Here is a 15,052-nt window from a genome sequence, read left to right on the forward strand (position 1 = left end):
GCTGCAATTTCCAAAGAGGAGATAGCTGACACTTGGAAGAAGAGACCCTAAATTATCATTCAGTCTTACAGAGAAAGATTTCTCTCTTGTATGCACAGCAGCTATCAGGCACATGAAAGCTACACAAACCATTCTGCATTTCACTTCACCTCTTCGTAACACAGTAAGTTGATGTTAACTAAGGAAACACCATAAACAAATACAAGTAACCAAAGGTAAGGCAAAGATAATGGGGAGATCCATACCTTGAACACCTTCCAGAAGCAGATCAACCCCCTTTCTGTAAAAGCTGAAGGCAGTTTCATAATCTTCTTCCTCCTCCTTCTTCAAGGCCAGTTTTATCAGCTCTCCTGCTTTTTCCAGGTAATCTTGTTTGCCAGGTTTGGGTTTTAAGCTTCCAGAAAACAAACCATGACTTTCCCTTTCTCCTTCGGGTTTGCTCCACTCCTGCTCAGGTGCCAGTGTGCTTTGTACTGGGTGTTCAGAAGAAAGGCAAAGGCCAGCAGCTCTACTGGGAGAACTTTGGTTGGATGCCATTCCATCATCTAACTCAGCAAGAGAGTCTACATCAACTGTTAGAGAGATCAGGTCGCTGTCACTGGAGAAGCCTGAAAACACAGTTAGAAAGACATCCATTACTCTAGATCTCTCATATACCTTAGGAACCTCCAGAATTCTTTATCCCATCCAAAGACTTTAGCTTTATTCTCACTTATGCAACTTCCTGAGACTTTATGCACACAAGTTCCCTGCATGTAAAACAGTCTTAACAGTTACTTTTTTTAGTACCCACAGAAACAGTTCTGAAGACCAGAACAACTGGTCTTCATTATAATATTGGTAACAAAAAGACCAACATCTAATACCCAATTAAAACTTCCAAATCCTGCTCACTGTGGGCTCCAGGATATTACCAAAACTAACCTTTTCTGCATAATTGCTATTAGAAAAGTCAATCTGTAGGAACCAAATTACTGTTGTAGGAAATCCCAACATACTGTCTTAAATCACTAAGATGAAGCATTCCAAAACCAGTAAATCAGGAGTTAGACTTACAACAGAGTTACCCTCAGCTTATGCATCACAGTTGGAAAGGACCTTAAGATCATCCAGTTCCAAACCTTCAGCCATGGGCAGGGACACCTCACACTAGACCAGGCTGCTCCCAAGCCCCATCCAGCCTGGCCTTCAACACTGACAGGGATGGAGCATTCACCATTTCTCTGGGCACCCTGTGCCAGCACCTCAGCACCCTCACAGGGAACAGCTTCTGCCTTAGATCTAACCTGAACTTGCCCTGTTTCACTTTGAACCCATCACCCCTTGTCCTATGGCTGCAGTCCCTGATGAAGAGCCCCTCTCCAGCATCCTTGTAGCCCCCTTCAGACACTGGAAGCTGCTCTGAGGTCTCCACGCAGCCTTTTCTTCTCCAGGCTGAACAGCCCCAATGTTCTCAGCCTGTTTCCATACAGGAGGTGCTGCAGCCCCTGAGCATCCTCATGGCCTCCTCTGGACTTGCTCCAAGAGCTCCATGTCCTTCTTATGCTGAGGACACCAGAACTGCAAGTGGGGTCTCACCAGAGCAAAGTAGAGGGGCAGGATCATGCAGCATTCTAACTCACATCTACCTTGTATAGCCTTCTTTACTGCTACCATGTGGTAAAATGAATTAGCTTACACCTCTTTCACTGAAATTTGAGCAAACACATTTTATTCTGCATTTGCTATAAGCTAGAAGTACATATACTTACTGCAAGCTGACCTCCAGTAACTGAACCACTAGCAACTTCACAGGCTTATTTGAATATAAATGGCAACAAAGACATTTTACACATACACCATTTCATTCTGTAGAGATTATTATCCACAAAAAGCATTCACTCATAATTACGACTTTCTAATAATTTAAAGGCCACAAATGCAATGGAAACAACTTCTAGATCTCACCTCCACATTCCGACTGGCTCGTAAGCGTCACGTCATCCAGCCCACTTAAATCCTTTCGAACTGAAAAGGACAAGAAGGACAAAAATGTTTCTGACATTCTTTTGTACAACAGATTAGATGTCCACTTGCCATCAAAATGAAAGGGCACAACCGTACTACAGGTAAAAGTACGTAATATGAAACTAATCTCTGATAGCTGGTCAAAGAGATCCACTTGGTAACACACCATTAAAACAGTGACACTGGTATTAGATTTGCCATTTCTCATTGCCTCTGTGGTTAAAAACCAAAACACAGGTGCTTGCTCAGGGGGAGCTAATTCAAACCTCAGCCCTCCAACTCACCTAATTTCAATAGCAGCAGCACTTTAATCCCTATCTCTCACTGCTCTGATGGTTTACAGCTGAGGAGACTTAAAACAGGAGAGCCTTCAAAGCTAGGACCTATACATCAAGGCAGGGGAAAAAAAGCCAGCCTTCAGTCTCAAAACTGTCATTCCAGAATAGTACCCTGCATGAGACATATGGAGCAAGCCATGAATTTGGCAGTGCCACCTGGATATCAAGTAACAGTTTGTTTTATCACCTTGGCACAGGTAGCCACTGAGGCAATAAAACAGGCAACAAGGTCAAGACACTTAGCAGGGTGTACACACGGAGAAAGTAAATTCTGAGCTAACAACTGGTATCCGTTTCCTTCTGTATTATCAAGAGAGTTTAACCCCCATTATCAGATAAAGTGTCCTGACTTATCTTCATAAAGTATGTGGCAGAAGCAAGGAGCTGACTCAAGGGCAGGTAATGCAACTTTCTTCTGGATTTTGCAACCTCAGAGCTTACAATTTATGGAAGAGGGACACAAGGAGCAAAGCGCTGCTTTTCCTTTAACATGAGTGAGAGGGAAAAGACACGATGGAGAGCAGATTACCAGCCAGTCTTTGAAAAGGAATGGCCAGTGATGGTGCCTCAAGACTGCTTGAGAGCAGGGGACAGGGTGCACAGAAGACAGTGCTCCTGATGTTTTAAGGGATGGACATAAAGTGTCTACACAGAGAAGAAAAGTGCTGGTGTAGCTCCAAGCCCTGCAAGAAAGAAGGCAACTTCACAACAGAACAGTTGGAGGAAGATAGGAGATTCATTAAGTAGGGTATTAAAAATGGGCCATTCACCTGCCCGTTTTAGGGACGGCAGTGTCAAATATGGGTGCAGAGGACTGAGTATTTATAACATTTAAAGGAGACAAGTTATTTTGCTCAGTGAACAGAAACTGCTAGCCAGAGAACGTATAGGTGGAAGCAGAACTGGTGGACAAAGAGGACAGGCAGAATGAATGGGAAAGCTGGGAGTTCATGGGAAGTGTGTGCTGCTCATCCAGACTAGATGAATTAGAGCAAATCCACACAGACCCAAGCTCTCCTCCCTCCATTCCAAACAAAATCATGTTTGCTCTTCTCTTGCAGCCAACTTGACCAGAAGCTGTATGAACACAGCTAGCATGGCACAGAGCCTGAGCTAATAAACTTTGCTTAGGGCCAGGTCTGGCACCACGCAACCACAGCCATGGGGCTTCCAGTCAGCCCAAGGGGTAGGAACAGTCTGAACTGCATACGCTTGTTTCTGGGAAGACAATGTGAACACAGTAAAACAGAAGGAGGCAGGGAAACGGGCAGTGAGGAAAAAAAAAGATGAGGCTCTCAACTGAACTCTAACGAATCTGGCTATTTGCATAGAAAGGCTTTTGGAGAGGATATTGCACCTTTGACCATTATAGCATGCACCCAGAGAAGAAGACAGTGACTGTCAGGAATATTGGATGAGTACAATGATGCTGAAATCAAACATAAATCCCTGTACTTGTCTGTGCCTTGTGCAATTTCACGTATGGGGAGCAAACAGAGTTTCCAGGAATGAGAGGAAAGCCTGGGTAACCCAGCCTCTTGAAAAGCAGATTCCTCTGAAAGCATGAGGTGCCAAGCTCCTTTTACAAGCAAGATACTTCTCGCTTATCTAGGTACAAAAACATTTCTACCCCCATCAGTTTGCACCTTCCACCATTAATGCGGGAGAGGACACAGAGCTGAGTATTGCCACTGCCATCTAGAGGCCCTGAAAACAAAGGTTTCCTTCTGTCCCTGGTCTAACCCCGGCTCAAAATTTGGTGTCAAACATGAGAAAATTGGAGCTGGAAGACACATGGGGTTTTAGGAAATATAATTCCACAAGTCCCCTTCGGCATCAGGAAACCCTGTGCTCACAGCTGTGGCAAGCATCCCCTAAGCTGTGGCAAGCATCCCCTAAAAGCACTCCAGCAGACTCAGAATAAGGGTATTAAAGAGGGGTTTTTTTTCCACTTTACAGCATTTTTTTTCCTTTCATTATTTTATCTCACCTAAAGGAAATGTTTTTCTCCTCAAAATGAGGCCCTTGTGAATAAAGAAGAGAAACATTCACATGAAGCATTTTCTGAAGCACTCTTATAAAGCACAGTGTAAAGCGAGGGCATTGTCAGAACCTGCAATGTTCATTTCACAGAAACAGTGCTCCTGTAAAACTAGTTACCAGCATTTACCATTACTACCCCATGTAATTAAACAGCTCTATACCTTTCCCTTCACAGAACAACACACTGTGGGTGCATTATTTTATTAACCTCATAGAAGATAACTACAAAACAAAACACAGAACTCGCTGCCCAAGTAGGATGCATTCTATAGCTAAGCACAAAGTTACTGACAGAAAGAGATCCAAGTGGCGTATAACCTCAAACCAAAAATAAACCAACCCCTATTAGAAAACACAAGCAGTTCCTGTTATTCAACCAGAGTTTTGCTAAAGCAAGTTCTACTCCAGAAAGACCAGAGGAACTGAAGTAGTTAAGACCAAACCCCCTCCCAACTAAGCATGTTTGTATAATAATGTGTATTTGTACAAGAGTATAAAATAGTTCCAAATAATAATCTGAAGAGTTGGAAAAGAATTTTTTGGAAGACACAAGGACCAAAACATAACTCAGAAATAAATACAGAATCAGAGAATCAACTGGGCTGGAAAAGACCTTTAAGGTCATGAAGTCCAGCCTTTACCCCTGCACTATCTGTAAAGCTGCATGGTGCTTTGCAGAGATCACACACAGAGATGCTTTAGCTAGCTCAGCTCCAGAAGCAGGTAAGAAGCCCCAGCACAGCATTTATTTGGGCTGACTGACCCTACCTTCTAGGTATACTATCATTTACTGCAAGTGAAGTGCCACTTCACTCTACACATGGTATCCAAGTCAGCGCATCCATCTTCACACTGTGCTAAGGAAATGCAATCACAGCACCCTCACAGGGAAGAGCTTCTGCCTGAGAGCTCAGCTCAGTCTCCCCTGTTCTGGCAGGTTAAAGCCATTCCCCTTGTCCTGTCCCTACAGGCCCTTGGCCAAGCCCCTCTCCAGGTTTGCTGCAGCCCCATTAGGCACTGGAGCTACTCTAAGGTCTCCCCTTAAGGAGCCTTCTCTTCTCCAGGCTGACCAAGCCCCGGTCTCTCAGCCCATCTCCATTGCAGAGGATATACCACCCTTGGAGCATCTCCATGGCCTACTCTGGACTCGCTGCTTTAAAACAGATCACATTATAGGGTTATGTGGGAAAAGCAAGCAAACCTTCGGAGCTGCAGTCAGACAGGTTGTCAGTCAGAGAGTCAGCCAGAGGCTCAACAGGACCGATCAGTTCAGAGCCATCATGCACCTCTCCACCCTGCAAAGAAAGAAGGAAAGGGATTATTTAGCTACTGTGCTCTATGAAAAGTCTCACTACATAGAAGTAATAGTCAAAATTAACTTTCCTAACCAGTGAATGCTCCATTACTCAAAAGTTAATGTTTTTAGTTAAACTCTGTAAGACTGCAAAATTAAATACAGGCTTTTGGTTAGGCCATGTCTGGTTGCCACAGACTGTCCAGGTATCTGAACAGTCAGCCTACTGCAGCTTCAGATTCCCGAGCCATAACAGGCTGCAGCAGGTCTGCCTGAAATCCCATAGTTTAACAGGGAGAAAACATAGATGTTCCTCCTTTCTTGTGGTACATACACTCTGTGCTCTTCAATGGTGTTCCCAAGCTCAGCAGGTCTCCCACACCAGAGTGTTTGCACATCAGACTAATGTCCCACCCATGACCCACTATCTTGAGTCCCGTCCTAGTCAAAACTGGACACAGAGGGAAGATAAGGCCATCCCAGCCTAGGAGGTGGACATTATTCCCTCCCAAGCCTGAAAGGAATCAAAGGTAACTGAAGTAACAACAGGAACAACTGATTGCACAAGAAAGCACCTAAATATTTCTTTTATAAACTTCTGCTTCACATGTCAGGTGCATACTTCCCATACAACTTCAATAGAAACTGCACCATTTCCAAGGCACTATCACAAATGGGCATTGCTAATATATCTTCAACTAGCCCAGGACATCTTCATACTAGCCAGACAGTTTTTCTGGAGTCTATACTACACAGATACACACAGCACTCCACTCAGTTGTTTCTAAGACTTCATTGTCCAAATCTCTCTCTCCATGGCTATTTGCACAGCGATCTGAAAAGGCACAAAACCACCCCTGGGCAGAGCTAAAGGACACAGCTGTGCTGGTGACAGATCAAAACCTAAGGCTTTCCTACAGGAAAATGATACAACTGCAGCTGACAAATAAGCCTAAATTATTACACTTGCATAATTCCCCTTGTTAGCACAGTCGCTCCTGTAAAAACTGATGTCTTGCTAGTTTTATTCATTCCCTTGCAAAGCCCAAGAAGATCCATTGGAAGGCTAAACCGAATACTTTGGTTGAGCAAAGGAGAGGAAGAGAGCTCTGAAAACACGGAGGTATTTCCTAAGAACTGAAAAGTGCAAATACAAATGAAGTGAAAAGCAAAATATCCTAACTCAGACTCTCAATCTCTGTTGCCACCAAAGCTTTAAGAACTTTAGATAGTTTAAAGAACTCTGCATCATGAAAACAAGTAGATTTGTAAGCTTTGCTCTCATTTTGCTTTAGCATATGTATCATTTAAACATACTTACACACGAATACACTTAGTCCCATCCCAGCCAGATGAGCATGCCCTTAATTCCAGGGAATTACTATCATGTTTACATGTAAATTTATGTTTATGTGCTTGCAGAATGTTGGAGTAAGCTACCAAAAATAAAGAGGTTTGAAAGAACTATTGAAAACAAACTGCTTCAGATGTAATGAGGAGGAAATCCAGATCAACTTATGGTTGTTTTGGAGAGTGGTTTTTACAACACTGTACAAGCAGCACATTTACAACACCGTACAAGCAACAAAATGACCAGATTTCCTGTCATGGAACTTAATCCATAATAGGTCATACGAAATCTAGAGAGTCTTCCTTCTTTTGGTTTGAAACTATGAATGCTTAAATAAAACATAGAAAACAGTGACAATATTTGTGTAACTTCCCACTGAACACCTGGATTTAACATCCTGGATTTTGCTCATCATTCAATAAACAAGAATTCCAAATCCTTTCACCTGAAGCTCCTGTAAAGCTTTCCACCTTGTAGAGATGTAGCATGAGGAGGGTTTTAAGCCTCATTTCCAGAGTGAACGGAAAACTTGCAGTCCCTTCTCAAATCATGTCACATCAGCTCACTGTCACACCGCGGTTTATGAAGTAAAGCAGAATCAGCACTGTATTTTATTCAGATCAGCAAGAAGCAAATACGTCTGCAAATACTAACAAACCTTAAAAAAGTCTTCAAGCTGTTTGCTGTTGTAGAGAGCAGGGATGTTGGCTGAAAACTGCAACAGATCTTCAGCACATTGCCTTCTTTCTTCAATCACGGTTTCATCAAATCGCCCTGGAACAGACACATAGCTTGACAGTTTTACAAGTACACAGTTATTTGCTGTAATAACTACAATAAAGAAAACACAAGGCAAAAGCAACCTTCTGGAGACAATGCCCTGAGTCTATGAAAGACATTCCAATGCGTCAGGAGAACATAGCGCATCTTCAAACTTCCTATTCTCAATTGTCCCTAGAGTCCCGTCTTCTGCAATCCACTCGGATGATGAAAGCTGGCAGCTACAACAAGAATCCTTCGCCCTCTCATCATAAGAATATGGGAGGCAACAGTCTTCATTAGCCAAGAGACACTAACGGATGTCCAATGTTATCTAACAATAAATGAGACGCGCACAATTTGACAATATGCCAGTCAGTGTCAGCCTTGATTACGGCCCGAATCCTGGAAGGAGCTGAGCAATCTTCACATAGTCTCAAGAACAACGCACAATATGAGCGGATAGTAAACAAAGTATTGCTAAAAGCCCCCAAACAGATCATCATTTCCAAGGTGCCAGTTATGGAGGAGACAAAGTGAAGGGGAGATGGTGAAGCCCTGCTACCAGGCACTGAAGCTTTCCTCTGAAGTAGCTCCATGCAGACAAGGACTCATCTCCTCCTGGATTCAAGAGGTAAACAGAGCTGGAAAGCAGCTCATTTACTAACAACATATGATCCTTCCCTTTTTCCTACCCTGCACCCAAGACATTCCAATTAGGAAAAAAAACCCATCTTTAACAAACAATCCCATGGTTCACCTGAAGAGATTTGTTTCTCAGGAGAAAACCCTTGGATCACTACCTTAAATTCACATTCTTCACAATCGCACACAACTTATTTTAGCTTTTCATATCAACATCACTTTGTTGTTGAAATAGTTACAAGTTTACAAAAGAAAAAGGGCAGAGGTTAACAGTCATAATTGGAGGAGGACAGAACAGATACTGGAACAGCTATACAGAGGGGAAAAAAGGACTGGGAAGACAAGTTCAAGAAACAGTATTGCTGTAACAGCATGACGGGAAAAATAAGAACCACCTGTGACAGCTCTGTGGCATTAACCTTTGAAGAGGACAAAAGAAGGATTGAATACAAAAAGCAAAATTCATTTATACTTGGAGCAAGCAAGCAAAAAAAAAACTAATCCCAGAAGAAAGTATCAAAGCAGGATTCTTTCCAGAAATTCTCCAAGTAAATAGCTCCTGCCCATGTGGTACCAGAAAAAAGGAAAATAACACTAGAAAGACACACACATCCAAGATCACAAACAAAGCTTTTGGGGGTTATTTTTCTGGGAAAGAAAAGATATCATTGGACTAATTTGCAGCTGGATCAGCTCTGTGACTTGTTCACCCTGCCCTTTCAGCTGCACAAACATTAGCAAGCCATACAAAAGAGCAAGCAACAAGCAAGCAAAAAAGCAGCAAAGGCAATGCTACCATGTTGAGTGGCAACACTGAAATCAGGCTCATTAAACTGCTCAAACTTCCTGTGTCTTCAGAGCAACACTGGGGTGCCTTAAAACTTTTGTTTCATCCCATGCAAAACAGGACATCAGCTCCCCTCAGTACAGCACAGCAACATGGGCCAGTTAAATGAATCTACAAAATGACATGAATGCTGTTATAATGCAACAGTAAAGTAGCAAACACCTAACAAGGCCAGAAACAGGAAGCATCCACAATGAAGTAATTCTGTCAGAGATTTTTCCTGATTTCCCAGGGACCTTTCCCCATCCTACTTCATCAAACCCAAGAAAAACTCATTTTCCTCATCCACATCATGCCAGTACTTCCAGTGGGCACCAGATGGACATGCCAGGACCAGCCTGGCAGGGCTCACCAAGTGCCCAGGCAGCTGCAGACCTCATGGGGATGAGCCTGCCTGGCCCTTGGTAGCCCCACCAAGCTTCTCACTCAGTTGGTGTTCCTCAGACTTTAGAGAAATAGAATTACATTTGCACCTGCACCCCCACTCATAATTAGCTGATATTAGCCACATGAGTAAGAGGTTTGACTTTGACAGCACAATTACATAAGGTTATTTTCTTAGGAAGCTGAGCTGAAAACAAAACACGTTTGAACAGAGCCATTGAAACATTAGTCACTGTCACATTTTCCAGCTCATCAGCATCATGATACACTATCAGGATAACTACTTACAGAAGTAGAGGACTTCTGGGGGAAAGAAGAACATAATTCATACTGTTCACAGACTATCTGGCATCCTGCTGGCAGCTTCATTTCCAGCCAGCCCTGCCTAAGTCCTTCCTCCTCTCCCTTTTTTTGTACTTTCATGGAATCTTGGATAGCTCAATGCTTTCATTATCACCCTTCTCAATCAGATGTTCAAAGGTGCTTAGATACCCAGCTGCCTCTTCAAACATTAGGAGGTGTTGCTGCATATAAATCAACATCTCTCAGACACATGGTGACTTCATCGCAGTGATGGTGTCTTTCCAGGGCTTTAGGAAGTGCTAACTACAATCTTGGCATATAACAAATGCATTTGTACAGTTCTGGTGTTTCTCCAGCATGATCCATTCAAAACTTGTTCTGTACATAAAACCCAAATGTAAATCCCTGTGAAGAGAATGCACAATTCATTTTGTGAAGCAGATACAAACAAAACACCAGCAAGGTTTGTGTTTACGTTTCAGTTTCTCAAAGGGCTTCCAACTATATTTAAGTTGGAATCTTAAATATGCTATTTCATTTGGTATTTTCAAATGCACAAAGCATCCTTATCTAAGCTATATAATGTGAATCATCTTTCTGACTCACTGCTAAAAACATCACCTGGGGGTTTTGGCTTCTTTTTGCCCTGGGGGTGGGGAGAGTACTTTTCATACTAGAGTACATTTCTACAGTTGTTAGATACAAGACATGCTGAGTATAGGTTTACCAGCAGTCTGGTAAAGTACTATGTATAGCAAACATACAGGAATGCTTAAAATGTCCAGCAAAAAATAAAGTAGTTGAAAATACTGAAGAAATTATGTTGATGCATATTAGGGTGAGAGGGTAATCACTCCCCAGAAACAGGTATCATAATCATAGAATCATAGAATGGTTTGGGTTGGAAAGGACCTTAAGCTCATCCAGTTCCAACTCCCCTGCCATGGGCAGGGACACCTTACACTGAACCATGGCACCCAAGGCTCTGTCCAACCTGGCCTTGAACACTGCACTTAGCACTTCCTTGGGCACCCTGTGCCAGCACCTCAACACCCTCACAGGGAAGAACTTCTGCCTTAGATCTAACCTGAACTTCCCCTGTTTAATTGCTGTATAACAACTCAGGTTTTAGCAGTTGGATCTATGAGGACATTGTATATGCCCGTGCTTGTGTTCATTATGTTTCCTCTCTAAGACGGGTGGGAAAGGTTCAAGTGAACTAAAAAAGAGTAAGAGTATTTCTTTTTCCCACCCCTAACAAGTTCCATGCTTTGATGCGAGCAGCTCTATTGTAACAGCATGAAAATACATACACTTGCACATTATAATTATCAAAAGCTGTGGTATCAAACATGAGACGCGGTTGAGTTCTGCAGATGTGGCAAGTCTTTGTTGACATGAAATATGGAAGCACAGCATGACCCAGTTGTTTCTAAATAAATCACAGTTCTCCACACCATCTCATAGCACTCTGAATGCTCAACTTGAGATTCTGCTCAGGTTTAATACTTCTAATACAAGCGAATTTCGCTGTCAGAACCACCAATGCTCACTGTGTAAAGTGTACATTCTACAGAGCACTGTATGTAGGTTATTTAGAGCACACATCTTAATAAAACTTGAAAATAAAAGCCCTTCTAGCACAAAAGATACTCAAATAAAATAAAAATTAAAGGATCTGAAGGTAAATGCTTTAAATGAAAATAAACCACGCAGCAGTTATTATACATAGAAGTGAGATGGGAGAATATGCAATAAAGTTTCATGCTTTAAACAGACAAAATTCTTAAATCAAGGAGCAGAGCCAGATATTTCTGTTCCTTTCAGCTACGGAGCAATCATTTCAGATTTGTTTTTACATTACCTCCTCTTATCCTGTATTCTTCTGTGGCTCAGCTTCAATCACACGTAGTGGGGTTTGGTTTGGTTTAGTTTTAATTTCAAAGAGCCTTCTTATAAATAACTACCTTGAATATTCCTGTACATTTCCTTCTCTTACAATGTGCATAGCAGCCACTTTTGTTCACCAAATACAATAGAAGAACGATGTCTTTCGGAAGGGATTTCACTTAATTCTTTCCTTGCTTACAGGGCTAGTGTAAAACCATTTAATTTGCATTTCTGGCAATTTAAAATGATTTCAGATAATAGAAGCCCATACTCTCTTTCCATCCTGATTCTTTTTACCTCTCTCTTTGCTCCTCTATGAATAGCTACCACATCTTCTACCTGAAATGCAATTATGCTTTGCAAATACTAGCTTTGTAAATAATTTCTCCAGTGAGCAATCTAACTCTGTAGATCAGATATAAAAGCATCTCAGGATGAAACTAATACTACATTCTCTAACCATTAACGCACAACTTCTGACACAGCACCAAAATTTACCCCACTTCCAAATTCATTAATAACTAAAAACAAGATTACATAAAAGTTGGATACAATTTAGCTGATGGGAAAGACAATTTACACTAGGAACTTTACCCAGCTCTGCACAGACAGCCAGGAAACCTGCATCAGAGTTCAGCTCCCTTGTCTCTCCCTTTGCTGCTCTACACAGAAAGGAGTTGTTCCCAGCTTCCCCAAAAGCTCTAGGGGGAGACTGGACTTGGCTTATAAACTAACTTCAAGTTGTTGAAAGTTCTTTATGTTAGTTTATTCTTTAAGGCATCTCAGTGCCATGCCTACATGCAGCAGCCATCAAAACCAAAAAGTAAGTACCTAAACTTCCAAGCCTGTCGCAATATTTGATCCCAAAACTTTAAAGGGAAAATTCGTTCTTTCCGGGCTGAGGTTTTACCTCCAGAGGAGTTTCATACAGTTTCTCTGGCACTCAAGGCAAAGGAGGATCAGCAAATACGGCTGCAGCACCATAACCCCAGACAGCACCATTATACTGGTGGAAAAAAGGCTGACTAAACATCCCCAGTTTTGGCAGCTCCCAGTCCAATAGGATTAATTATCCCAAAGCAATAGTAAACACATACATACACAAAGGAAACAAAAAATATATACAAAAAGCATAATACACTAAGGAAACATATTATCTTCATAGAATCATAGACTGCTTTGGATTGGGAAGGACCTTAAGATCATCCAGTTCCAACCCCCTGCCATGGGCAGGGATGCCTCACACTGAACCATGGCACCCAATGCTCTGTCCAGCCCGGCCTTGAACGCTACCAGGGATGGAACATTTACCACTAAATTGGGCAACCTGAATAAACCAATAAATAGATGCAAACCAAACACAACAACAACAAAAGACAACCAACCTAAAAATGCAGGGAAAAAAACACACAAAAATACCAGGGTGCACAAAATGGCATAAAAGCTTATGCTAAAAACATGATAAAATGTTAAAAATCTTATTGCACATTTTTCCATGTGACCTATGTATGTAGGAGATGCGTGCCAAAAGCATACTAGACTCTAAAACATACTACAATCATGACAAAGACAGGTAAAAGTATGCAATACATGCATGCCAAAAATGCTAAACATGCTAATGTGAGACAGAGCAAAAATATAGAATCATAGAATGGTTTGGGTTGGAAAGGATCTTGAGATCATCCAGTTCCAGCCCCCTGCCATGGGCAAGATATGAGGAAAAATGCTCTAGATACATATCGAACACTGCTAAAACTGCTACACACACAAAAAACCTTCACAAATCGGTGCTAAATGCATGCCAAAACACAGCAAACAATGGCTGGATGCTAAAACACACAAGACATGGGGAAAATGTGTTTGACAAACACAGAAGACAGGCACAGTGCATGAGAAACAGGTAAATACACACAAAGCCATGCACTGTATGCATGCCAAAAACCCACCAAATATGCTGGACACTAAAAATGGTAGAGCTATACAGAAGAAACACATAAAAGCAGGTGGTAGCAAGATGGAATAAAAAGCCAAATTCATGCTGGATGCTAAAAGCTCTTAACAGCATATTATAAATGTATCAAAAAGAAATGCCCTAAGTGTGCTGTGTGTTTAAAAACACACCAAGACATATTAGGAATAACATAGCAATGGAAAACACCACAAGAGCAATGCCTGAAAAACAAAAAAGGAAAGGAAAACCATACCAAGAAAGGGTGCAACAACCTTGGCTGGACACTAAAGACCACACAAGGTGCATACAAAAGCCATAAACACAGTCTGAATGCTTCAACAAACCAAAAACTAACCCAGGAAATCAACCTGTAAACACCACAGAGACCTTAACCCCAAAACACCTTAAACACTGAAGCCTGCCCGTAAACACCTTGAGACTAAAAATCCATTCATAAACTCCATCAAAAACAGGGCACATGGTAAACTCACACTAAGAAAAAATGGCAAACATGTTGGAAGCTTAAAAACCTGTTCAAATGGGCAATAATGGCATGCAGGAGATGCATGCTACAAAAGCATCAAGTATAGTGGACACACAAAAAAGTGCTGAATAACTTAAAAACCCACTGAAAATCATGCAGTGTATATGTGCAATCCTCCCCTACCCCCAAAAACCTATACACAACAAAGAAATCTTGGTCTTCTTCAAGGCCAAGTTGTACAGAGCTCTGGGGGACATGTTCTAACGCAAGACATCCCTGCCCATGGCAGGGGGTTGGAACTGGATGATCTTCAGTTCCTTTCCAACCCAAACCATTCTGAGGCCAAGATCTATGAAGTAACATCATAGTCATTCCCTAGGGAACAAAAGCACACATACAAATGCCCCAAATCCACATCAAAAAGAAAGAGCACATGGTAAATACATGCCAAAAAACACCAAACATGCTGGTCACTAAAGCAAAAGCCATATAAAAAAACGTAACACAGGCTGGATAGTTTAAAAAGAAAAGACCCAAAACCAACTTGTAAACTCCATGGAAATGTCTTTGTAACCCAAAGAACACCTCACAAACCAAAATGCCCACCAAAAACCCCATGAAAAGGAGCATGGTAGATTCATGCCAAAAAAAAAACCCACCAGACACATTAGATGCCTAAAAACCTGTTAAAACACCCAATAATAGCATGTGGAAGATGCAAAGAAATGCCACAGATACTGGACACTTAAAAAAAGA

At 41.8% G+C, this 15,052-nt stretch overlaps 1 protein-coding gene across 5 annotated transcripts in view; it reads right to left on the reverse strand.

Moving 5' to 3' along the window:
• Positions 1 to 15,052, reverse strand: part of RPS6KC1 (ribosomal protein S6 kinase C1) — an 89,170-nt gene that overhangs the window by 62,681 nt on the left and 11,437 nt on the right. For 4 of the 5 annotated variants that reach the window (XM_034060893.1, XM_034060892.1, XM_034060894.1 and 1 more), the window contains 4 exons: positions 7,692 to 7,807; positions 5,590 to 5,683; positions 1,948 to 2,007; positions 246 to 608 (listed from right to left, as the gene is read on the reverse strand). In XM_034060893.1, coding sequence (XP_033916784.1) covers positions 246 to 608; positions 1,948 to 2,007; positions 5,590 to 5,683; positions 7,692 to 7,807 — 633 coding nt within the window. The remainder of the gene's footprint in view (positions 1 to 245; positions 609 to 1,947; positions 2,008 to 5,589; positions 5,684 to 7,691; positions 7,808 to 15,052) is intronic. The other variant, XM_034060895.1, reaches the window with a different exon arrangement.

This window comes from Melopsittacus undulatus, chromosome 3, assembly GCF_012275295.1.
Source record: "Melopsittacus undulatus isolate bMelUnd1 chromosome 3, bMelUnd1.mat.Z, whole genome shotgun sequence".
Lineage (NCBI taxonomy): Eukaryota > Metazoa > Chordata > Aves > Psittaciformes > Psittaculidae > Melopsittacus > Melopsittacus undulatus.